General features: G+C 43.2%; 1 protein-coding gene across 2 annotated transcripts in view; it reads left to right on the top strand.

Moving 5' to 3' along the window:
* LOC311137309 (guanine nucleotide-binding protein G(o) subunit alpha) overlaps positions 1-27401 on the top strand; it is a 110378-nt gene extending 82977 nt beyond the window's left edge. Inside the window, exons 4-8 of one of the 2 annotated variants that reach the window (XM_084171736.1) lie at positions 4743-4903; positions 12692-12820; positions 15002-15131; positions 20576-20729; positions 21280-22339. In XM_084171736.1, coding sequence (XP_084027862.1) covers positions 4743-4903; positions 12692-12820; positions 15002-15131; positions 20576-20729; positions 21280-21467 — 762 coding nt within the window. In that variant the 3' untranslated portion in view covers positions 21468-22339. Of the gene's footprint in view, positions 1-4742; positions 4904-12691; positions 12821-15001; positions 15132-20575; positions 20730-21279; positions 22340-26384; positions 26539-27155 lie in introns of those variants that run through there. The other variant, XM_084171735.1, reaches the window with a different exon arrangement.
* Positions 27402-27634: the final 233 nt, after the last annotated feature.

Raw genomic sequence — 27634 nt, forward strand, 5'->3', positions numbered from 1 at the left:
GGCGTGGGGGGGTCCGTGGGTGACTTTTGACCATTTATTTGGATTCCTCGTCTTACTCATTGTTAGAAAAAAACGTTGGTCAAAATCGGAAGTTAGGGACTATATTTATTGAATATTATACGAATCCTATAAATTAAAATGGCCAATTTGGGTGCAATCAATTAGCTTAATTTCAAATTATATTTCAACAAAATAATGTTGCAGGAATGCTAATCTTATCTGTTTTTAACTACAGAAACTATTTCAGAACAATCTGAGATGGTGGGTGTCATGGATTTCTGAAATGACATGGAATGACCCGTATTCTAATGTACTGTGTTCTTTTCTATTGAATTTGTTGAATAAGAGGCAATGCTGTCAATAGGATTTCCACGCAGAGCTATTGATCAGAGTGGCCTTTCTCTGGCTTCGTGCTGGTTTACCTTCAGCTACATTCTTCTCTGCTGGATTATGCTCTACAGTTATGTGTGGCCAGGTGATTATCATAGATGTTGATGCCGAAGTCAGTTTTGTTTTCGCATTGGGAGCTCTGCATTGACCTTCCTGAAGAATGCCCATTTTGTGCCACAGGACAGCTAATGCTGTTGAGCATTGATCTTTGACCTTTTCCTCCAAGGCTAATTCAACTGTGTGTGCTGCTCACAGAAAGACATCCATTCACTGGTCTCCCTCTCCAGCTGAGGGGTGCTATTCACAAGCACAGAGAGTCAAAAAGAGTAAAAAGACAGAGAAAGAGAAAAGACAGTATATAACAGTTTATGTAAATAACAGTTCATGTAGTATCAGAGCTTGGTCTCAGGAAATGGGATCAGGCCACTGGTCTCTCCTGGGAGAGGCAGAGGAAGCAGCCATTTGACCTGCCAAGCATATGTGCCTGTCTGTCTGTCTGTTTCCTGCATGTTCTAGGTTTAGAGGCTCCCAGCACGTCTATGGCCCATAGCTGACCCCCTATCTCTCTGGCTCTGATTAGCCCACTGTCTAATCGTAATGTGGCATGACGGTTTGTCCACAGACCCATCATCCCTTTTGTATAGTTACTGTACACTACAGTACACAACATGTTGTAAAGAGAGAGACGTAAACTGAAGTGATCGATATTTTCCTTATCTGTTACAGGCCAATAATAGAGGCTCCAGGGGTTTTAACAACCTCTGCTGTGGTTTTGCTGTAATCAGAGTAGCATCTCTCCTCTGAGGAGCTCCGTGCAGGCGGCTGCGACAGAGGCTCCCTGTACTGTACCTTGAGTAGGGTCATGAGGCTCAGTGATCCATGACCACACACAAATACACACACACTTACACACACACAGTCATCACATCCATAATTACTGTACATCCTCTCAGGATCATCAATGGAGTGGAGTGCTGTTCAGCTCACCCATCACACAGACTGTTACAGTGGAACAGGAAATTATGTAACCCGGGGGTAAACTACTAGCCTACTAGCCTGATCCCAGATCTCTTTGTGCAGTATAGCCAAGTCCTACATTATGGTATTTGTTATGCCAAACATAACAGATCTGGGACCAGGCTAGAATAGTACTGTAAGTAGCGTAGAAATATCCTAAATTACATTTAACCTGCACCCCTTTATCCCCATCGCTATTCTAATCCTCTGTTTTTAGCTGTGATCAAAAGGTTTATTTTTGAAGATAACAAGATAGCAATGGGAGTAAAGTAGGACATGACACAGTCTGAGAAGGGATTATCATAATACCAATAAACAGGCACTTTGCGGCCTTGTTTTAATCCTAACCTGTGCTAGTGCTGGGGAGTAGTGGTGCTGGTGCTGGGTCTCCTGGGGATGGGTGAGAAGGGCAGGCAGGGAGGCACCTGTTTGATGTGGTCCCACACAGGACCAGGAGGCAGGCAGGGTACTGGTAGCAGCCAGGCTCAGGGAGGAGTAGATTGTCTCTGATGGCCCTGCCCTAATTAGGAAGGAAAGGTTGCCTCTGTTGCTGCCTCAACACCAGTAGAGGCTGCTGAGGGGAGGACGGCTAATAATAATGGCTGGAAGGGAGCGAATGGAATGGTATCAACCACATGGAAACCACATGTTTGTCTTTGATACCATTCCATTCACTCCATTCCAGCCATTATTATGAGCCGTTCTCCCCTCAGCAGCCTCCACTGCTCAACACTAAATCAATGGAGCCTATCTTGACTAGACTGAGCCCATGGAGTTTATAATGCGCCACAGTTCACAGTCCAGAATTTTACATTTCACGGTCCATAGGTTTCCATGCTGCAAAGGTGGGATGAGGTTTATGCATGAAGGTGCTATCAGGCTTTCCCTGTATTGGACTATCCATGTTTCTTCTTTTCACTTTGGAAAACATCCATTTAGGATTGAGGGGGAGTAAGGAATGTGGATAAATGCCCACTCAGGCTGATATCAGTCAGGGCCCAGGGGTCAGTGGAGTTCGTTCCTCTCAGGCCATGCATTGGTTTGTTTTTGTTTTGACTGTTGAAACCGTCTATAGTGGAAGAGGTGGGACCAACAGGGTTCCAGTCAACTGAGTTCACAGGGCCTGTACTTAAAGGTTAGGCTTACCGGGAGGGAGGAGAGAGAGCCTCCCCTGTCCAATCACAAACATTTTGCCTAACTCTGTCATCGATCACCATGCTGATCTGTCGAAAGACTGGGGGCGCGTTTGACACTGCAGCTGACTTTAAAGGTGAGGCGAGACTGATCTGCAAATCACCTTGCATCATAAATAACGGCTCAATATTATTTGTAGATCAGTCAGTCACAATTTACCCATGATACATCACCGTTTTGATGCTCTCGAACACGGCCTGAATGTGTATTGGCAAGTTGTATTTGAGAAGCCATTTTGGAACAGGTAATATGGTAATACAGGTGGTAAAATCATTTAAGCTACAACAGCAGCTTCTTGGTTTCCTAGTCTCAGTTCATCTCACAGTGAGAGGTATTTTAGTGTCAGACTTTAATTGGAGATAGCAGTTCCTGTCACTTCTCCTGTGATGGGCTCCAGGGGTTTCGTGCCGATGTAAACAATGCAGTCTCTCTCTCCCACCAGGGATAATACTGTATGGCATAGAGAATCTACGGAGATCACAGATTTTCTCTCTCCCCCTATCAACACTCTATCCTCCATTTCTCACGCTTGTTTTTGTGCTGATTTGGGTTGAAGTGTTCCTCCCTCTCCCTGCTCAGTTGGCTGGCCTAGCCTCTCTCACCCAGGTTAGGACTGCCGAGGGAGTCTGACCCTAAAACGCTGGGCTTTGTCACAGCTAAGCTGTTTGGCTCTCCTGCTTAAAGGAACAAAACACTATTTTCAGGGCCTTGGCTGCAGACACTGCCTGGCTTTGTGTTGGAGTGTAACTTTGGAGCGATGCTACAAAAGAAAAGTGAAGGACATCGGTGAAATGACGTAAGGAGGGGAAGTGTTGAGCAAGTGAGGAGATTAGAGGAAGTGAAAAAGAGAGAAACAGCAGTTTCTCCCTCCATCTTTTTTTAAACGTAACATCCTCTCTACCATTGTAGAGGAGATTGCAGCTAGAAGGTGTGTGTGTGTGTGTGAACACGTGTATCCGGTGTGTAGATCATTATCAATGACTCTGGGTATTGATCAGCTTCAGAGCAGGAGGTGAAACAGAAACTGAGTTTTTTTTTTCCTTCTTGGTGATGCCCCATGACCTTTGCTCTGTTGGTAACTAGGCTCCTGATTGGTGCTGTGAGTGACAGACGGGCTGGAGTAGAGCTGCTGTGTCAAGGCTGTAGCATGTCACAGGACAGACTAGAGCCTGTCAGTAAATACTATGGTGGGTGTCAACTGCACATGGTCACTCAGAGAGGGCACACAGGTCAATGACTCCCTACACTCTCATGTTATCACGCTCCAATACTCACTACAGAGAAACCACAGGGTTCTGATCTCAAGATTTTGAGGAACGAATGTCTGCCCTCCTCCACCCTTCTCTTGCTCTGTCCTCAGAGAGAAATAGAGATTACAGCTGCACTCTGTTGTCATGGTGACCCTCTCACTGTATATACTGTACATGCCATTTAGCAGACGCTTTTATCCAAAGCAACTTACAGTCATGCGTGCACACATTTTAATTATGGGTGGTCCCAGGAATCGAACCCACTGTCCTGGCATAGCAAATGCCATGCTCTACCAACTGAGCTACAGAGGACCACTGTCTCTATTTTTCCTTTCGTGTGTGTGTGTGTGTGTCCGGTTTTAGTGTGGACTAGGGTTTGAGCCCACAGGAAGCGGGTGGGATTACAGCTGCAGAGGGAAGAGGCAGACACACACACACACACACACACATACACACAGGATGCCCAGCCTGTAACTGAGTTACTGTTGCACGCCTCTCTGGCCAGGCAGTGGAGGGTCGGCAGTAAGGGCTGACACACTCACCTTTCCCAGAACCAGTGTGCAGGTCGGGGCATCGTGACTAGTGTTTGGGGTGAAGGGGAGTCACTCCTTCCAGGATGCTCCTCTCCTGTGACCTTTGCATTTGTTGACACTAGTGGGATGAAAACAGTTATTTCATTTCAGCGCCTAGATTGGATGTCTCTATTTTCTATTTACACTGTAATTTTAGGAGTATTTTTATCTCTGCACAGGAAATACCTATCTGGTTTTATTCTGTGGTATGAAAACTTAATGTGAGTGCTTTGTCTTTGCCTGTCTACGGGCTTGTGTGTATAGGTTGTACTGTAGTTGCTGTATATGTAACATACCTGTTGTTCCTCTCCCTCCTCAGGCTGATGCTAAGCTAGTGTGTGACGTGGTGAGTCGTATGGAGGACACTGAGCCATACTCTCCTGAGCTCCTGGGGGCTATGGTCCACCTGTGGTCCGACTCCGGCATCCAGGAGTGCTTCAGCCGCGCCCGAGAATACCAGCTCAATGACTCCGCCCAATAGTGAGTACTACTCTACCTCTACCACCCCCCACATGAGGGCCTGGTGCTGCAGGATCAATACAACTCTCCTTACTCTGTTCAATCGATGCTAGTGTTTATGGATCACACATACATAAACATCATCCACTCACTACATTAATTTATGTCCATATGACCGTAGTCATATACAACAAATATGAAGCATAATTAATTTGTATCAAACACGTACATGCACATACAGTGCATTCGGAAAGTATTCAGACCCCTTGACTTTTTCCACATTTTGTTACGTTATAGGCTTATTTTAAATTATCCTCATCAATCTACACACAATACCCCATAATGACAAAGCAAAAACAGGTTTTTATAAATTGTTGAAAATTGTATAAGAAATAAAACACAGAAATACCTTATTTACAGAAGTATTCAGACCTATTGCTATGAGACTCGAAATTGAGCTCAGTCGCATCCTGTTTCCATTGATCATCCTTGAGATGTTTCTACAACTTGATTGGAATCCACCTGTGGTAAATTCAATTGATTGGACATGATTTGGAAAGGCACACACCTGTCTATATAAGGTCCCACAGTTGACAATGCATGTCAGAGCAAAAACCAAGCCATGAGGTCGAAGGAATTGTCCGTAGAGCTCCGAGACAGGATTGTGTCGAGGCACAGATCTGGGGAAGGATACCAAAAAATGTCTGCAGCATTGAAGGTCCCCAAGAACATAGTGGCCTACATCATTCTTAAATGGAAGAAGTTTGGAACCACCAAAAGCTGGCCACCCGGACAAACTGAGCAATCAGGGGAGAAGGGCCTTGGTCAGGGAGGTGACCAAGAACCCGATGGTCACTCTGTAGTGGCCAGATTGAAGCCACTCCTCAGTAAAATGAACATGACAGCCCACTTGGAGTTTGCCAAAAGGCACCTAAAGACTCTCAGACCATGAGAAACAAGATTCTCTGGTCTGATGAAACCAAGATTGAACTCTTTGGCCTGAATGCCAAGCGTCACATCTGGAGGAAACCTGGCACCATCCCTACGGTGAAGCATGGTGTTGGCAGCATCATGCTGTGGGGATGCTTTTCAGCGGCAGGGACTGGGAGACTAGTCAAGATCGAGGGAAAGATGAACGGAGCAAAGTACAGAGAGATCCTTGATGAAAACCTGCTCCAGAATGCTCAGGACCTCAGACTGGGGTGAAGGTTCAGCTTCCAACAGGACAATGACCCTAAGCACACAGCCAAGACAATGCAGGAGTGGCTTCAGGACAAGTCTCTGAATGTTCTTGAGTGGCCCAGTCAGAGCCCGCACTTGAACACGATAGAATATCTCTGGAGAGACCTGAAAATAGCTGTGCAGTGCCACTCCCCATCCAGCCTGACAGAGCTTGAGAGGCTCTGCAGAGAAGAATGGGAGAAACTCCCCAAATACAAGTGTGCCAAGCTTGTAGCGTCATACTCAAGGCTGTAATTGCTGCCAAAGGTGTTTCAACAAAGTACTGAGTAAAGGGTCTGAATACTTATGTAAATGTAATATTTCAGTTTTTTATATTTAATACATTTGCAAACATTTCTAAAAACCTGTTTTTGCTTTGTCATTATGGGGTATTGTGTGTAGATTGCTGAGGGGGAAAAAATTATTTAATCAATTTTAGAATAAGGCTGTAATGTAACAAAATGTGGAACAAGTCAAGGGGTCTGAATACTTTCTGAATGCACTGTACACATACACAATCATGTATGTTTTGGAGGGAGATTTTGAGAGCTTGAATTAACGTAATTTGGGATTTTCTGGTACAGTGTTTTTGTGTGCGTCTGTCAGAGACACTTCAGTGAGCTCTCAAAATGAGAGAGAGAAAGAAAGAGAGAGAGAGAATTTAGTATCAGCTATTATGTTGTTTATTTAGGAGCCTGTAGGGCTCCCTCACATTACATTTCAGTGAGCTCTCAAAATGGCAGGGAGGGAGGGAGAGAGGGAGAGAGAGAGAGAAACCACCACCAGGTGTGGCCATCGTCTCATCCACCCGTTCCCCATCCCAACTAACCCAATATGAATATGAATCATCAATGAATGTTGCATTAATTAAGGCAAAACATCAGACATTCAGAGGCAGCTGTCTTCATGAGTGTGGTGGTTCAGTAAGTCATCATGAGGACTAGTATGGAGAGCACCAGCGTGTAGAGCAGCAGTGATGTAATTTACAAAATAGCCTCCAACACTCTACTCAGCAAATTGGATGTAGTCTATCACAGTGCCATCCGTTTTGTCTCCAAAGCCCCATACACTACCCACCACTGTGACCTGTACGCTCTAGTTGGCTGGTCCTCACTACATGTTCGTCGTCAAACCCACTGGCTCCAGGCCATCTATAAATCACTGCTAGGCAAATCCCCGCCTTATCTTAGCTCATTGGTCACCATAGCAGCACCCACCCGTAGTCTGCGCTCCAGCAGGTATATCTCACTGGTCATCCCCAAAGCCAACACCTCCTTTGGCCACCATTCCTTCCAGTTCTCTGCTGCCAATGACTGGAACGAATTGCAAAAATCTCTGAAGCTGGAGACTCTTATCTCCCTCACTAACTTTAAGCATCAGTTGTCAGAGCACCTTACCGATCACTGCACCTGTACACAGCCCATCTGAAATTAGCCCACCCAACTACCTCATCCCTATATTGTTATTTATTTTGCTCTTTTGCACCCCAGTATCTCTATTTGCACATCATCTCTTGCACATCTAGCATTCCAGTGTTAATACTAATTGTAATTATTTTGCACTATAGCCTATTTATTGCCTTACCTCCATAACTTGCTACATTTGCACACACTGTATATAGATTTTCTGTTGTATTTTTTGACTTTATGTTTGTTTACCCCATATATAACTCTGTCTTGTTGTTTTTATCGCACTGCTTTGCTTTATCTTGGCCAGGTCACAGTTGTAAATGAGAACTTGTTCTCAACTGGCTTACCTGGTTAAATAAAGGTGAAATAAATAAAATAAAATAAAAGTGATACACTGTGACACTGTAGACTGGAGCAGGAGAGAGAGAGGATGATTAAAGGACATAGCCAGTGGCAAGTGGCTCAGCTTCTCAAAGGAGGTGGGGGCTTTAAGCCTATATTATTGCATTTCATTTTCTTTCAATCGACAATATGTTACAAAACACATTTATTTCACATTTACATGGAACTCAAGACACACCATGCAGACCTTGATATGCCAATGTCTGGCATGATTATAACTAATTGAGGTGATATGAAATGAAGATGTATTTCGATGTATTGAAAAAAAAAAAAAAGACATGTATGAAAGCAGCCCACATGACATGTAAAGTTAAGATTCACTGGTGCCAAGAGCAGTCTTCCCCTCTCTCTCTCTCTCTCTCTCTCTATCTCTCTCTCTCTCTCTCAATGGCCCTGGATATGTCCTCAGTGATATACTATCAGTATGTGGATGCCCTTCATTTGTGACCCATTTATTCACAATGTGTATATTCATTACACTGCTATTTACATGGTAGTGTGTGTCTTCTCAGACGGTGCCCCTGTGCGGAGCCCCGAGGGACCAAAATAACCAATTTTAAGATTCCCTCTCAAAAATACACCGTGTTCATTTTATCAACTAAAACAATCAGCTGATACTGAAAGAATACCCATGAACAAGCATATCATAGTTCCCAACTAAATCATGCATGGCAGCCATTTAGTGCTACAGTGCTCACTACCCATCAGCTTCACTGAAGCAGTGCTGTGTTTTACCACATCACCTTTACCAGAGGCCCTTCAGATAACCATGTGTGGCTTAACCCCCACCACCCTGGCTGTGCTTGGGCCCCAGCCCTACCATGCCGCCCTGAACTGTGGTGTACCACAGGACACTTAGTTCTCTACTTTCTGATCTTCCTCTTTTCTACCCTCTGTCTTTGAGTCACATGTCAAATTGATGTCAAAAGTTGACCTTTTGGCATTTTAGCTAACCCTAACCCTTTTCCTAACCTTAACCTAATTATCCTAACCGGCAACGTTAATTATCCTAACCTGCTGCGTAAGGGAAGCAGCCGACAGCAGGCTTGGGGCTGAGAGGTGTTGCCAGGCAGAGCACTCAAGCTGGATTATGAAGGGGGTGAGGGAGGAGGAGAGGAGGGAGGGAAGAGGGGAGATGGTGTGGGTGTGGGAGGGGGAGGATGTTACTGGCAGGGAGCCATAGTAGTGAGGGACAGATATGAGTCCCCCATACCAAAGAGAGAGCCCCCTCCCCTATGCACTCCACTTCTACACCACTTGAACAGACCCCAGATGACCCAGCCTAATCCTAACAGCATAGAACCTCATTTCTATAGAGCACCACTGGGTTGCAGAGCCACAGAGCTACTACATTTTCGTGACATACTACATAAGATACCAGACCTCAAATCCCCAAGACTTCCCTTGGGATTTTATTCATCATATTAGTCACTGGTGGAAAATATGGATGTTGGTTTCATGAACTCCAGTAGATATTTCAAGGGAGGTTTGGCTGGAAGATAAGGGAGAGATGTTATTTCATTGAAGAGCACACTGATATCCAGTTGGATAGAAAGAGGAGGAAACACACTTTCTGCTGCTTACTCTTCATTGGACTGTGCTCTTTCTGTTCCAAAGTAAACAGAGATGCACACTTAATTTCATAAAGCGCTTGCTGTAGCTGGTACTGAGACTATGACACTGTATGAGACTAGACTGTGCAACAGACCACTCACAGTCCTTTATGGAAATCCCCCTCTAATAGCCGGCTGAAATTTGCATTGGCAGCTCCTATTTGATGTTAAACAATATATCACAATGGGGGAGAAAGGCAAGGCAAACACAGATAAGAGGAATGGTCAACAGGGAGAGAAAAACAGAAAAGGATAGAACATATCAGTGATGGACAGAAAGGAGAGCGTTGGAGAGGAGAGTGTGCTACCTTAGAATATTGAAACAGTAAATTCAAGGAGGCGCTGGAAGCTGTAACCTATATTCTCATCATAATGTTTATGATATTTTAGGTTACAAGTTGAACTTCCAGAGGGGAAATTAGCTTTTTGTTTGGGCTGGTTCATATATTGTGTAAGTAATATTGCTGTGTGAATATGATGTGGATGTAGGGCTGGGCGGTATACCATATTTTACGATATACCGGTATTGACGCACGGACCGGTTTGGGTTTACCTTCTATAACAGTATTTGAATGTTTGGTTTGTTAAATGTGATACGGCGTATGTAACATCCATTTTTATAGTTTACTTCACTACTTGAGTCATCTCTCTCCGCTCCCTCTCTCCATGCCGCTTTCCACACAGACCTAGCCACACCCCTTGTCACTCAAGGAGCATATTTGTTGTTCCTGGACCACAAGACACTTGAGTTCAGTCTGCATGGTCAATGCAGCACATGCAACAATGTTGATGACAAGGATGCTGTTTTCACTTTGCTTCTTAATATAAATCCACTAGCGTTCTATAATTACACTATTTGTTTGTGTTTCTTAGCAACATCTGCAGACAGCTAGTTTGAATTTTCTTAGCAAGTTGGACCTAAATCCTGTTAGCTGCTAATTGTTAGCCTCTAATGCTAATGCTATTCGCTAGCTAGCTAATAAATGCACTGAGTCAGAGCAAACGTAATTACCTATACAGCCTGATAATACCAGTGATGGTGTAGACCTAAATCAGCATGTTGTTTGTGCAACAGTATCTTCTAAATCAAAGAGGAATGCACAAAGCATGAATATGTTAGCTACATTAAGTAGCTAAGAGTAAACAGTCAACGTAGCCAAAGATTATAGGGTCCCCTAGCAAACACTTATCAACACTTTGGTTCCTACCCTGTCACAATAACTCCTCCCTGGCATTTTCATTCGTTGTCATGTCAAACAACACTGTATTCAAAGTGCTCACTATTATATTCTGACTATAGAATTTGAATAATCATTATATTTCCATGATTCCAACAGTTCACCCAAGTGTTTTGCTCTAAATCACAAGTCAAATCGCAATTGCAACATTTGGTTAAAAATAAGTTTAGCCTAGTTTGCCGATATTGTGCAGCCCTACGTGGCAGAGTGGAAATGATCTCAAATGAGTGCAGGAAATGCAGAAATTGAAAATGCTTACATTTTTGGGGGGTTGAATTGAACAGTATATAACAATCCGAATGGACAAAGACCCATTGAAATCACTTAGAATGTATGTGTTGCCGCCCTAGGGTCACACGGTAGTCATAAAGCAAATGTAGAACTTTTATTATTAAAAAACATAAAATACCATCAAATACCGTCATACCGTCCAATTTGTTAAAATTACCGTGATATTATATTTTGGCCATATCGCCCAGCCCTATGTGGATGATGTGGCCAGAATCAAACATTCATAGACAGTAATGACTGTAACCCCAGTTGTCTTATTGTCGCCCCCTGGAGACAGTGAGGTTTACTACATCTCTCTGAGCAGATGGGCTGGCCTGTAATGGCAGGGCAGGTTGAATCCACTCTCTGGAGTGTTTTCATCTGGGTTCAAATGGCCATGTCAGTGTGAGTTATGGACACACTTTGTACAGATGTCACATCTCATTCTAGTTCCAGCAGTTACATCACAGGTCTCCCCACTGCTCTTCCTCTATCTCCCTGACCTGGGCCTCTTCCTATTTTTCTCTCACTGCATCATTATCTCTGCCCCCCTCCCTATATCATGAACAGACAGGCAGGCAGTGTGGACACAGCCCAGGTCTTTAGGCACTACTGTTAATGAGCTGCGTTAGTGCTGGGTACTCTGCCACCCAAACTGAGAGCTCGGCAATTGATGCAGCACATTTACCGCTGGACATCGGCTTGTTAATCATTGATCACTAATTTAATGTGTACATACATTCAAAAGCATTCAGCAACATACTGTACTGCGGTTCCATGCAGTGTATGGTTGCGTTATGCAGTGTAAATGCCCCCCTCAGTGGGTTGTGTCAGCAGGCTGTGGCCAGGTTGGAATGTTCACACACTGCTGCTGAATACTGCAGCTGCCGAGCAAAGCCCCATGGCTCTCAACTGGATGCAGATCAGTGAATGACACCATTACACATAAACACAGATGGCGGGAGAGAAAATGTTTCTATTTGATTATGTGTATCCCTCTGTGTTTTGTGTGTGAGAGAGAGAGAGAGAGAAACAGTGTGAGGCACTCTGTGAATTATGTTTTGTTAGTAGCCCTATGTGATTAGTAAATGAAAATAGAATATGTTTGTATGTGTCTCCGTGTGTGTGCGTGTGTTTGTGTGAAAAACAGCATGAGGCACTCACTGTGATGTTTTGTTGACCCCTAGCAAGATGGATGTCATCATTGTCTATTTTCCCCCTCTTGATTGTCACCTTTCCTGCGTGTGGAGCAGTAGGTTTGCAGCCAGTCCTAAGCAATCCCAGCTGCTCTAGCTGATGTGGGCCCATAGCTCAAATGTAGCATAGTCTTCGACATTTCCTGTCCAAAATGCCCATGATGGCCCTCGTAACTGGAGTGCACTGCTCCAGCCCTTCAGATTCCAATGCCAGGTTGTCATTAGGCTATAAGCTTTTTGTCAGTCCCTCTTCCAGGCTCAGGGGAGCAGGCCAGACTACTCCATCTCCAATCAATGATTGAAGTCAATTAATTAAGTTCTGTGGTGCAATGAAAACCAGAGTGCACTCACAGCCCCAGAAGAACAGAGTTCAGACCCCCTGTCTCAGTCCACAGATCTTAGGGTTCAAAACAGAGTCCAATGCATTGATCCTAACTGGCCTTTCTGTCTCTCTCCCCAGCTACCTAGACAGTTTAGACCGGATTGGTGCTCCTGACTACCAGCCCACAGAGCAGGACATCCTCAGAACCCGAGTCAAAACCACTGGCATCGTAGAAACTCACTTCGTCTTCAAGAACCTGCACTTCAGGTAAAACACTAGCTCAGTGCTCCTCTTCCTCCTCAAATATCCTTCTACTGCAGGGTTCCCCAACTGGCGGGTGGTTTTATTTGGCACCCCAAGTTTTCTTAGCAAAAATAAACACTACCGTTCAAAAGTTTGGGGTCACTTAGAAATGTCCTTGTTTTCGAAATAAAATATTTGTTTTTGTCTATTGAAATGACATCAAATTGATCAGAAATACAGTGTAGACATTGTTCATGTTGTAAATGACTTTTGTAGCTGGAAACGGCAGATTTTTAATTGAATATCTACATAGGCGTACAGAGGCCCATTATCAGCAACCATCAGTCCTGTGTTCCAATTGCACGTTGTGTTTGCTAATCCAAGTTTATCATTTTAAAAGGCTAATTGATCATTAGAAAACCCTTTTTCAATTATGTTGGCACAGCTGAAAAATGTTGTGCTGATTAAAGAAGCAATAAAACTGGCCTTCTTGAGACTAGTTGAGTATCTGGAGCATCAGCAGTTGTGGGTTCGATTACAGAATCAACATGGCCAGAAACAAGTAACTTTATTCTGAAACTCATCAGTCTATTCTTGTTCTGAGAAATGAAGGCTATTCCATGCGAGAAATTGCCAAGAAACTGAAGATCTCGTACAACGCTGTGTACTACTCCCTTCAAAGAACAGCGCAAACTGGCTCTAACCAGAATAGAAAGAGGAGTGGGAGGCCCCAGTGCCTGAGCAAGTTGACAAATAAGCCATATCTCAGACTGCCAATCTTAATATTTTCTTTTCATTGGCCAGTCTGAGATATGGTTTTTCTTTGCAACTCTGCCTAGAAGGTCAGCATCCCGGAGTCGCCTCTTCACTGTTGACGTTGAGACTGGTGTTTTGCGGGTACTATTTAATGAAGCTGACAGTTGAGGACCTGTGAGCCGTCTGTTTCTCAAAATAGACACTCTAATGTATTTGTCCTCTTGCTCAGTTGTGCACCGGGGCCTCCCACTCCTCTTTCTATTCTGGTTAGAGCCAGTTTGCGCTGTTCTGTGAAGGGAGTAGTACACAGCGTTGTATGAGATCGTCAGTTTCTTGGCAATTTCTCGCATGGAATAGCCTTAAAGTCATTAAATTACGAGCCTAGTTGGTTAAGACAGAAAAAGACAGCAACCTTCCCACAAGCCATGATTGGATGAGATAATGAGTGGGCTGGACATGCCACGAGAGGGTTTCGTATTGGTCTGCCATATAGAAGGCTTCTGTCTATTTCAGCTGGTCAGTATGTGTAGGTAATGCTGTGTAACGCAGCTTTTTTTTTTAATGTGTAGTGGAGCTGCATAAGTGTTGCTCTCCACTTTCTGATTTTTTTAAATCAGTGGAATTAGAGAATGATAGCTAAAGAGATGGAGGAAACGACTGTCTCCGTATTACATCTTCAAACTAAGGGCAACCATGGCATCCGTGACAGGGAGATGCGTCCATCATGCATGATGTATACGGGTAAGATAGTCTAGCTAGCTACATTTTCAGATATTACACGTTTCTAAGTTGGACAATAAGTGGTTTCATTTCAAGTTAAAGTGTACTGTTAGCTAGCTAGCTAACGTTAGCTGGCTGGCTCGCTAGCTAACGTTACGTGTATGATGTTATTATTCGTATCTCAGAGCCTTTTGCTTGGCTAGTTAGAGCCTAATGTTAGCTAGCTAACATTGAACCTGGTTGGTTAGCTACCAGCAGATTCATGCAGGGTAGTAACGACATGAGTTGGCACTCTGGTTAATTGTTTAACTAGCTAACGTTAGCTGGCTGGCTCGCTAGCTAACGTTACGTGTATGATGTCATTATTCGTATCTCAGTATCTACAGTAGTAGTAGGAGACCTTTACAGCCTTCTGTTGCTGCAAACCCTTTGAAACCCCAAGTTTCTTCAGATGTAGGGAGGGGTTCAAAATCTGTGCTTGCGCCTAACCTCTGGTATTGTTACAGTAGCTATGATACTCAGAAACTGTTATTGGGAGCAATTTCTAAATCAATAGAGCTATGCCGTACCAATGTGTTTCTGCTATGTTAGACAGACTATTATGAAGTAGATATTGTACTGACAAAGTATACTATATACTTCAGTATGTGATCCTCTGAGGGGTTGTGAGAGGCTTTGGATGCTTTTTGTTTTTCTGTGCGTGTGTAACGGATGGTGTGTGTTCCGTAGGCTGTTTGATGTGGGAGGACAGAGGTCGGAGAGGAAGAAATGGATCCACTGCTTTGAGGACGTGACAGCTATTATCTTCTGTGTGGCACTGAGTGGGTACGACCAGGTGCTGCATGAAGACGAGACCACGGTAAGTCACACACACACACACACACAGACAAACACATCATTAATTAATTGTGACCATATCTCCATACAGCACTCTACAATGCAGCACATTAAATTCCATTTAATATGAGTCATATATGTTTCCTTCGTTGAAGACATCAACATAATGAACAGCAGGGGCTTTGTACTGTACACATCCCTGGTTTCCTCCTCATGTTGAGGTCAGGGTTCACAATTAGCATTACCATGCCCTTTATCCATGGATCCTCCTTCCTGTACTGTAAACAGGTTTAGCTAGCTCTGCTATGAAACGCATTGCAAATGTACAGTAGCTTATAATAATATAACTATTTACATGTAAGTGTAGATTCATTTTGGATTTGAATCAAAATAAAGTGCCTTCGGAAAGTATTCAGACCCCTTGACTTTTTCCACATTTTGTTACGTTACAGCCTTATTCTAAAATTGATTAAATAACATTTTAAAAATCAGTAATCTACACACAATACCCCATAATGACAAAGCGAAAACAGGTTTTTAGAAATGTTTGCCAATTTATAAAAAACAGAAATACCTTATTTACCTAAGTATTCAGACCCTTTGCGATGACTCGAAATTGAGCTCAGGTGCATCCTGTTTCCAGGGGCGGCAGGTAGCTTAGTGGTTAAGAGCGTTGTGCCAGTAACCGAAAGGTCGCTGGTTCTAATCCCAGAGCCGACTAGGTGTTGAGCAAGGCACTTAACCCTAATTGCTCCTGTAAGTCGCTCTGGATAAGAGCGTCTGCTAAATGACTAAAATGTAAAATGTAAAATCATCCTTGATGTTTCTACAACTTGATTGGAGTCCACCTGTGGTAAATTCAATTGATTGGACATGATTTGGAAAGGCACACACCTGTTTATATAAGGTCCCACAGTTGGCAGTGCATGTCAGAGCAAAAACCAAGCCGTGAGGTCGAATCAAGTGTCCGTAGAGCTCAAAGACAGGATTGTGTCGAGGCACAGATCTGCAGCATTGAAAGTCCCCAACAACACAGTGGCCTCCATCATTCTTAATTGGAAGAAGTTTGGAACCACCAAGACTCTTCCTAGAGCAATCGGGGCAGAAGGGCCTTGGTCAGGGAGGTGACCAAGAACCCGATGGTCACTCTGACAAAGCTCTAGAGTTCCTCTTTGGAGATGGGGGAACCTTCCAGAAGGACAACTATCTCTGCAGCACTCCACCAATCAGGCCTTTATGTTAGAGTGGCCAGACGGAAGCCACTCCTCAGCAAAAGGCACATGACAGCCCGCTTGGAGTTTGCCAAAAGGCACCTAAAGACTCTCAGACCATGAGAAACAAGATTCTCTGGTCTGATGAAACCAAGATTGAACTCTTTGGCCTGAATGCCAAGCGTCACGTCTGGAGGAAACCTGGCACCATCCCTACGGTGAAGAATGGTGGTGGCAGCATCATGCTTTCAGTGGCAGGGACTGGGAGACTAGTCAGGATCGAGGCAAAGATGAACGGAGCAAAATACAGAGAGATCCTTGATGAAAACCTGCTCCAGAGCGCTCAGGACCTCAGACTGGGGCGAAGGTTCACCTTCCAACAGGACAACGACCCTATGCACACAGCCAAGACAACGCAGGAATGGCTTTTGGACAAGTCTCTGAATGTCCTTGAGTGGCCCAGCCAGAGCCCGGACTTGAACCCGATCGAACATCTCTGGAGAGACCTGAAAATAGCTGTGTAGCAACGCCGGGCATTCGTGCGGTTAAGTCAGTTTCTGCCGTAACATGGACTCTTATCAACATGACGAAACTTTGTTGCTCCTCACTGAAACAAGCAAATTAGTCTTGGGTTGCCTAGGCAACACCCCCCACAATGCAGCAGCAGTAGCACACATAGAAATAGAATGAATAGAACGTGCTTGGAACTTCTAAGCCTGGCAATTTGACTGAGTAGGGTCTATGTGCAGTTGCACTGCAGTTACTACATGCCACACCCACTACGTGACCACTGCCATAACAGAACTGCGGAAAGAAGTGCTCGGCAAGCGGGGGCGAAGGACACTGTGTACCGGTGTCCTAGTTAGCTAGCAAGCTACTTCCCTCGCCGTAACGTTAGCAGAACTGCAGAAAGCAGTGCTTGGCAGGCGGGGGCAAAGGACACTGTGTGCCCGTGTCCCCTAGCTAGCTAGCAACCGCCTTCTTCAGTGGGGTTTTTCGACGGTTGGTGCATTACCGCCACCTACTGTGCTGGAGTGTGGGCCAGAGACAGCGCTAGCAGTGGGCGTGGCATGTAGTGACATGTAGTGGGCGCAGCATGTAGTAACCACTGTCTGCAGATAGACATTATTGATTTGACAGGTAAACTCATGGGTACACTCGCAATGGCTGCCTGGTATTACGATGCAATAATGGTCATATAGAATGTTCATTCAAATGTTAACTGATGTGGCTCATGCAATTGAATGTATTTTTTAATGTCAGTTGAGTCGAATCAAGAAATCGCAGCACATATTTCAGCTCATATTTTACTTCCTGCTTTTCTCCTATCGGTGCACTGGCAATGGCCGCCAGTCCACCCATTATGCCATGATTGACTTGAATGGGGATGCCTGTTCTATTCATCCTATTTTTATGGCAGCACATGCAGTCAGGAGCGGAGGAAAGGAGAAAATGTGCGTTTATGGGTTTATTTTAGAAAAATTTATATAGCGAGGTCAGGATAATCCTATTTGAAAACACAACTAAATGTATCAGAGTAGATTTACAGACATGATAAACCGAAAAAGGAAGGCTCTACTGGCTCTGTTGAAATATGAACTATGCCTCTGACAGGTTGACTGACTCCTAAATCAAAGTCATATTTGATTACTCCTGGACTCATATGCACATGCCCGCACACACATCCACACACACACACACACACACACATACACTACTTCAACAAACAAAAATGTGCGTTTATCTCTCGCTTTCTCGCCATCTGTTTTTCCTCTTCATGCAAGTACTGGCACACCCTCAAAGATGTGCACAGCAGTGCAGATTTTCTACAGCAATTCTGTTCAATAATTTGACTGCGAGGTTTGGTTTGGGTCCTTCCTGCCTGCTCTACAGTTTTTTCCTTTCACCGTTGGGGGGAGTGTGTGTGTGTCTCTATGTATGTGTGTGTGGTGTGTGTGGGAGCGCGCGTGTGCATGCATACATGCATGCGTGCGTGGACACGACTGTGCGTGCGTTTTTGCTTGTGCGTGCATGCGTATGTGTTTGAGAGGGGGGAGATGAGTTGAGTTGAGTTGTGCTCTCGTGCATGTCCTTCTCTGCTCCACTGAGCCTCCCCAACCCCCCAGCAGCTCTCGTCTCTCCTTCAACGTCTTCTCGTCTCAGCTCCTCTCCTGTCATCTCTCGCCATCGGCTGTCCTCTCTAACCAATCGGCAAACGCTAAAAACCCACCTGGTTCCACAGAGGGCCCTCCCACCAAACATATGCACAGGTATGAAATCTTTCACAAGGACAAAGAATCCAAAATCATCTGGAAAGAGTTGAAAGCAGCACACCTTTTGGTTGTGATGTGATTATGTGTGTGTGTTTAGCATGTCTGTGAGTTTACCTGGGATTTTCACTGTGAGGATATGACTGTATGTATATGGGCGGCAGGCAGCCTGGCGGTTAAGAGCGTTGGGCCAATAACGGAAAGGTAGCTCGTTAGAATTCCTGAGCTGACTAGGTGACACATCTGTCGATGTGCCCTTGAGCAAGGCACTTAACCCTAATTGCTCCTGTAGGTTGCTCTGGATAAGAGTGTCTGCAAAAATGTATGTGATATGACACTGTTTTATGTATGTGTTGCCTTGTTCTCAAAGTCTTACTCATCAGATGCTGATTCACCTAATGAGATGCATGTTTCATTATGTTATTAGTTTTCTTATCTCTTCTCTTTCTTTCTCTTACATTTTCTGAGATGTACTAACACTACAAGAACACCAGTCTCTGTGACTCATCTTATGTACTCTTTTGGATTGTTCTGTAATTGGCTCTTTCAGGGCCTCTGCTCTATTTAATCTGTCTCTCTCAGGGCTTTCCTCTATTTGATCTGATTGGCTGTGCGAGCCCTCTCTGCTGCTCTAAGTGGATTGTGATTGGCTGTGAAGGAGCTGTCATGACTGTGCTCTGTCTTTTCCACTGTGATTGAGAACAAGGCAACAATTCACTCACATCAGAGAGTGTCTGCTTTCAACTCTGAGTTAACATTTAAACAGGCAAACACCATGGTGAAATAACTTAAAATACCTATAAATGTATTTGCATGCCCTCCCATCTCTGTTCTAGAGAGAAGCATACAGGGTTTGTCCTAGACTTAGGCTACCTGGGTCGTTCCACCAATTCGGTACCTTTTGAGAAGTGTAACTTGGTCAAAACAATCTTTTGATTTCACCTAATTTACAGTAAATATTTTGTCATAAAGAACACAAGCTTGAATGCAAGCTTCACAAAATTTTTTATAATTGTAAAACATTTCCTGTCTATCTATGGGTAACAGGGTTGACGTGTTATGCTTGACCCGCACAGTTTTCCACCACAAAACACCAGTAAATGTCCAAAAAGAGTAGAACCAGCTCACCTGCTTTTACTCTATGATTTTACTATTAGATGTTCAATGTTTCTTTAAAATAATATATTTAAAAAGGAATAGTTTCACCATATTAAAACGAGAGTTCAGTTCACGTAACAGGGTTGGCCTTAAAATGAGGGACAGACGTAAAATAATCACTAATCACATTAAATAAATAATGATCTTTAGAAATGACTTTGTCAAAGCAACAAAATAAATTGGGCTTTACAATGATGGTGAAACTTATTTTAGGATTAAGTGGGTTAAAATCTTAGAAGTGACACAGGGTTGACGGAGGGACATGTCAAAATGTTGAATTTTGGCACTTTAGCAAGCATTTATTCATAAAAAAAAAGATGTATTGAATTCCCCATGTGGTCTATATTAAAGGGCACTTAATTTAATATAATAGGCTTTTAAAATTCAATATTGGTGCACAATTTCTACTTAAAATATCAAAGGAATGCAAAAGGCACTATATTCTTGGAACGACCTACCTAATAACATTATGCATGAACTTGGCTAACCTCCCAGGATGCTGCGTACTTGTCATACTTAACATATTACCATGACACTGTGGCAAACAGGATATTGATAATGAAATAGTGTAGACACTGCATTTTAGAATGTTCTGGGCTCTTAGGGGAAGTGGCTCACAGACAGTTAACACAAGAACTCCTGGAAAGGGCATCTACAGTTTAGTTTCTGTTCTGCTTTTTAGTTTCCTTTCTTCACTTGTTTCTTCTCTTATTTTATCTGTGTGTGTGTGTGTGTGTGTGTGTGTGTGTGTGTGTGTGTGTGTGTGACATAGTTCGAAATAGAGCCACACAGCAGACTGACTGACATGTTGTTTTCTCTACCCACAGAACCGCATGCATGAGTCTATGAAGCTGTTCGACAGCATCTGTAACAACAAATGGTTCACAGACACCTCCATCATTCTATTTCTCAACAAGAAGGACATATTCGAGCAGAAAATTAAGAAATCTCCCCTTAGTATCTGCTTCCCAGAGTACACAGGTAATTGATGAAGAGTGGAGGCTGCTGAGCTAGGAGAAAAGAGAGGGATGGAGTAGCAGCAGGAGGGACAAATAGAAGAAGGGATAGTGTGGGAGGGAGGGATAATGTGTAGAAAGGCTTGAAGAGAGATGACTAGCATTTGGAATCAGAACAGTTACTCATCCCTTACCTGGCATGACTCCATGTTATCATCTTAGGGCTTATAGAGCAGAGCAGCCAAGGAGTCTGGGTAGCCTGCTGTACACTCTGTGTAAACCAAGGCCTCCCTCCGCAGTTACAGGATAATCCAGCCGCTTAGAAAGACATCAGGTTTTACATTAGGTGTAAAATATTTGAAAAAACGATATATATTTTTGATCCATTCTTCGGTTTTTCTTGTCCTCATATCCTTCTTTTGTTTTGTCTGCTTTTCTTCCACTTGTATTTTCCTCTTTCTATTTATCCTTTCTTTTATTCACCCCACTTTCTTTCCACATCCTGCCTCTCTCTGGTCTTATAAATATATTTTCTCAATTTCCTCTTTCTCCTGCTCTTTCAAACCTTTTTGCAGGCGTTGACACCTTCATGGAGGCAGTGGCCCACATCCAGTCTCAGTACGAGAGCAAGAACAAGTCCCTCCACAAGGAAGTGTATGCCCACGTCACCTGTGCCACCGACACCAACAACATCCAGTTTGTGTTTGATGCTGTCACCGACGTCATCATCGCCAACAACCTGCGTGGTTGTGGCCTGTATTAACCCAAAGGATAGACCCAGTGTGTCCCTGGATTGACCCTTCTCCTGCACTTTTCCCTCACCCACATATCAACTTAATTCACCTTTTAGATTTGTTAAATAATAAGACATTTTAATTTAGTTGTATAAAGAGAGCCAGCTGTATTTTATGCCTCAGGCATTGAACATCATAAGTAGAAGTGAATACAGGAAAGGGAGATGACCCTTGACTGGAACAATTAGTTTAGTGTGATAAAGAATATACATTTTGACAATCACTCACCTGCAAAACTATTCAATACAATCTAGACATCCATGGTGAATCACATTTCCGAAGCAAGATGCATTTGATACATTTGTAGCAAAGTCATGTTAGTGGTAGGTTATTTAGGAAAATATGCTGTTTTACTAAAACACTAAGACAGTTATTACTTTTGTGTAACTGGCATTGGGTCACCACCAGATATAAACAATCATCTACAGTTTACAAGGAAAACTGCTCATCTTTACCAACAAAGTATCTATTGTAATTTGTCATTTTGCTTATTGAGTAGTATCATCTGATATGAAAGGAATTTGTGCCTGGATGGTTTTGTGAAACACTTTGAAGTTGGAATTGGAGTTAATTTGTTTGCGGCTAGTGGAAGATGGTACTGTATAAATAATGTGAATTTGTGGATTTCTTGGGTTGAAAAATGATTTGCTGTTCTGCTTATATGTCATGTAGGTTCTGAGATATTAGTCTTGGAAGGCTTTTTTTTGTTGTCGCTACAAGTTTTGTGAGATTCAATGGTTGGGTTTGAAATGTGTAAAATTTGAAAGTACAGCCAAAGATGTCATGTACACTGCAGTGGCCTTACTGAAGGTAACATTGTTACTAAACAGTATATTTGGGTAAGAAACTGAGCCCATTTATTATGCAAATTGGTAGGAGTGACAATCAACATAGTCACTGCCTGGAGTTGAGTTAGAGCTGATAGTTAGAGATGTAGAAATATTCAACTGTTATATTTAGTCCAGAATTTCCTGTTGCAGTTTAGGTGCCTCAGCAGTCTCAACCAAGCACTTGGAGTTATTTACCGTATATTGATGGTGATTGGCCTGGCCAAGTCAGTAACTATTTTATCTTACTGGTGCCAATGCTATATTCTTAATGGGAGAGTCAATAGGCTAAGGAGCAGGTAGTTTATAATGTGTGTGTTAGAGCAGATAAGGTAGTATCTGTTTGTGGTATACTGTAAGAGAGAGTGTGTGTAAGATTAGGTATCTGTGGATTAATAATCCAGGAAACAGCTGTTCCATCCCTCATTACACAGACCCTCAGGGAGGACACCAAATGTCACAACACCCTCCCTGTTCTTCTGCCAAATAATGCCAAACCACTCTAAGAAGGGTCAAAACCTCTTGGTTTCTTGCCAAATAATATGCCGCTCCTGAATCTGGGGGTGGACTGATACTGCCCTCCTCGTTTAGCTGTACAAAAACCTGTACTCTTTTCTTGTCATGGCTGTAGGAAGCTCCATCTCTTAGAAAGCACTAATTTGTCTGCCTCACACACCCATGTAGGTGCCGGGTGAGTGGGGGTAGGGCAGATGTTACCATGATGATCGTTCTCAGCACCACGCCTGCCTTCGCTAGTAGGTACAGCCTCGTGTGTCAGGTGACTCTGATAGCCCAAGTCACTGCAGTGATTCTAGGGGCTCTGTAAAAGATTTGTTGACTACACTAAAACGTCATTGCAGTAAGATACTGTGTGTTGCTTCGGTAGGTGCACAGGACTCAGGAGGCAAAGGCTGTGTCAGCCCTCAGGCCAGTTAGTTCTCCACAACAGGACATGAACTCTTAAGTTCTCATGAGCAGACAAGTTTTCATTCTGTGCCAAATCTGTTGAGATAGTGTTCATGTGCTACATTTTACATTTTATGAACAATAAGAGGCAGGGGAGAATGACTGCACCCTCTCATTGAAGCCACAGAAGTTCAAGGCCGACCATGGTAGTTCAAGTATTGTTAGCAGAAAACAGGATCCCCCATTATAGTGAATGGAAAAATTGCAATCTTCGTGGTGAATCTTCGTGTAAAGAAACATCTATTTTTTAAGACAATCATGGTACCAATAATTGCTTCTAATACACCAGATGTATGTCCTTGAACCGATTATTTTAAAATCGCACACACAAGAAGTTATAAGTATAATTTAGTTGCTAATGGCAGCCTGCAGTACCCCGGTCAACCTTCAACTTGAGTTACTCAATGAGAGGGGGCAGCACTGAGCTAGCCTGCAACGTCACTTCCTGGAGTAGCTCAAACTGCGCATGTTTTGTCTCCATGAGACGCCATCTTAATTAATGGTGTCACATGATCGATGGCTTTGTCCATTCATATATACAGTCATTGAGTATGTTTACATGCAGAGTAATAATTTGATATTAAACTGATTATGGCAGTAGACAGATTATGCAATAGTCATGTAAACACCTTACTCTGCTTATCTTAATCGGCGTCAGGTCAAAATCAAAGTAAACATACGCCGATTAAAACACCTGGTTTTCTGAGCAATCGCTCAAATGATTAGGACATGTAAACACCTTAATCAGCGTTCCAGCTGTGTATTTGATCTGTGCATGTTCTAGCACCAACCGAGCGAGCCTCCCTCTTTAGCGCGAGTGAAGTGAGTTCGCAACAACTGAATGTATGCGTCTTAGAAGTGGTTTTCATATACAAACTTTTTATGCCTGAAATCGGAATCAAATATGCTTCCCAAAAATTACATGGTTGCTGTGGTAGAACGTTTATTTTGATTGCCGATTTTCTGCATTAATCAGAGTGCCATCAGGTATCCATGTAAACAGGATTATTAGGGAAATCGTTCTTCTTGCAAAGCATGTAAACGTTATAATCAAACTATTATATTAATCTGACTATCCACAATAATCGTATTATTGTGTGCATGTAACAGTACTCATTGACAAGAAGCATGTTCGTGCTGCGGTATCAGCAAGCTCTCAGATTCACAGCTGGAGTTATAATATCTTCTTTACCAGAGGGTAAACTAAGACAGAAGCCATCAGACGTCTAGGAGGGCATGTGTAAGTCCCAGATCACCCGCCCAGACAGTCTGTCTCTGCTCATCTTATAGCCTTGCCTTAAACCTGACTGATGACAAATAAAGCCTATGTCCACGGCAGTGAGACTGATGGATAATGGAGTCTTAGGGCCAAGGTAAAGAGAAAGATTGGTAATTGTGTCTGTCTGCTGGAGAGAAACAGATAGGAGGTACAATATGTGGCCCTGAGTAAACTGGATCTCAAGTCTAGTTGGTACCAAGATATATAGAGAGAAACAGCAGTGAATATCATGTACAGTAGTGGGGTCCCCTGATGTAATAGAGATTAGCCTTGATGAAGGCTGAGATGGTTCATGTACCGTAGCTGTAGTACGGTTGATTGGGTGTCAGCCTCTCCCAGTCCCAAGTTTGTGAGTCCCAGTCCTCCCACACACACACACACACACACACACACACACACACAGGAGCTCCCTATCACAGCAGGCAAAACATACCAGTATTTAGACTGCAGCATAAATAATTAAACAGTCGGCACAATATAACTTTGAAAAGCAGAATTCTTAAATCCTCCTTCGACTTTCCCTGACTGCATTTCACCTTGTGTTACACAAATACTGCCTCTGCATCAGCATGGGAGGAATACATTGGAGACTATTCTCTGGAGCTTACCACAACCCCCATGAAGAAATTCAATTTACACCACCCACAAGCAGCACTAGGATGCTGACAGTACAGTACATCATGGTATGATTGAAGTACCTGTTTTCTAGTAGGTGTTGTTTGTGTCACTGCTGTAATTATTGTTTGCTCATTCGCCTCTTTCGTTGTTGTGATTATTTATTGAAGGGTGTGTTTATATGAAGGAAATAAAAAATCTCCACATGAAACTATGAGTCTGACCCTCCCTCTCGCTCTCTCTCTCTCTGATCAAGTTTGTGTATGTACTGTGCAGTGAGTGTTTTGCTCTTCCTGTCTTTCTCTGTCTCGCTCTCTCTCTCTCGCTCTCTCTCGCTCTCTCTCGCTCTCTCTCTCTCAATTAAATTAAATTCAAAGGGCATTATTGGCATGGGAAACATATGTTTACATTGCCAAAGCAAGTGAAATAGATAATAAACAAAAGTGAAATAAACTAAAAACTAATTTAAAAAACTATATTTCGCTCTCTCTCTCGCTCTCTGTTTTCTCTTGTCCAATGGGAATGCTACTGAACTACTTATGAGTGTGTCACTACCTGCAGTACAGAGCACAGGGGACTATTAGAAACAAACCACTGCCCTTTGCACAGCACACTCACGCAGTAACACATACTTTACACTAACACACAATGCCTCACTCAGTACCACGCCATGCACTCTTACAGACACAAAATATTGAACTATTTCTCTCCATCCTCTTTCTCTATCTCTCTATGAATCTTGATGAGAACATCAGTGAATGGAGAAGTCGTCTGGTCTCTCTCTCTCCCCTGCCCCCTGTCTGTTAGCAGGGTCATTGTCAGACACACATCCGCTGACCAAAGCAGCAGCTGCCAGCTGCCTCTCATTATGCCTCAATCTGATTCTAACTATTCCATGTTCTTTATCGCAGAGCTCAATTATTCTGATTGGTTAAACTCAGTCACATGATAGACCATTTATTCTCTTACTTAGCAGTCTCTGTCCTGTCCGGGTGCTTTGGGATGCTCACTCTTTCTACTGTCAACATACTGTCCTCAAGTCATGAAGCTTGGTTCAACTATTCCTGCTTGGTTTTTATTGCTCTGAGGCTAACCTTTCCACATTCTCTGTTTCTCTCCCTCCTTCCCTCCCTCTCTTCCTCATCCTCGCTGTCTCTTCCTCCTCCCTCTGCTTCTGTCCTCCTTTCTCTCCACTGCAGAATCGCATGCACGAGTCTCTTATGCTGTTCGATTCCATCTGTAACAACAAATTCTTCATTGACACTTCCATCATTCTCTTCCTCAACAAGAAAGATCTGTTTGCCGAAAAGATCAAGAAATCTGCCTTGAGTATCTGTTTCCCTGAGTATACAGGTAAGATGTACCTTTGTAAATGTCAGAATTGGCCAAAACATATTTGCTAGCTGAAAGCCTGCTCTTTAGTCTGCAAAATCCACTTAGGTATTGACCATGTGATGTTGAAGTGAGTTGACATTGTGGTACATACAATTGAGGGGAATACAAATACTGTATTTAGTATCTCTCCACCCTCCCCTCTCTGACAAGGTGAGATGGACACCCATAGCCTGAGAGAGAATAAAATCACAGCCATGCTTGAGCAGTCATGGTGAAGGGATGGCCAGTGAGAGCTGTCTCCATCTCTGTATGCTTAGGCACAGACAGACAGACAGACACCATACCATTTCCTTTCCCTGCTTTAGAGAGCTGCCCACAGGGACACATTGCAGTGAACATTATTTTGCCTTCCACATCTGACACACACAGCCAAGCCATTGTGACTGTATCCTCATGTTAACTGAAGTCACATGGGTTACCACACCAGAATGTGATTGTAATAGAGCGAATAATTGATGTAGGAGAATATAAAAGGGATTCAATGGAATGAATTCAAGCCCTAAAAGCTCTCTTCAGCTCTTTTAGTTTTTACTCTTTCCCTGTCACCTTTCTCTCCATCCTGCCTCCCTGTACAGGTCCTAACACCTATGATGATGCAGCTGCCTACATCCAAGCACAATTTGAGAGCAAGAACCGCTCGCCCAATAAGGAGATCTACTGTCACCTGACGTGTGCCACAGATACAGGGAACATCCAGGTGGTGTTTGACGCCGTCACTGACATCATCATCGCCAACAACCTGCGAGGCTGTGGCTTGTATTGAGCCCTGACCGCCCCCTTGCCTCTCCTCTGGAAATGATTCTAATTGAAAATGCAACTTGGTAAATAATAATAATGATTGTTTTAAAATAGGCATACGTATATATCAATATATATCAATATATATATATATATATCAATATATATATATATATATGTATATGTTTTTAGTTTGATTTCAAAGAGCTGCCAACAGAACTGATTTCTTATAGAAACCCAGCCTTTAAAGTTTTAGAACAAAGTTGAGAACTTGTTTAATGTTTGTTTTCTCCCCTTCCTGACTGTCTTTTTGTTT

Source organism: Coregonus lavaretus, assembly GCF_964263955.1.
Source record: "Coregonus lavaretus genome assembly, chromosome: 11".
Taxonomy (NCBI): domain Eukaryota; kingdom Metazoa; phylum Chordata; class Actinopteri; order Salmoniformes; family Salmonidae; genus Coregonus; species Coregonus lavaretus.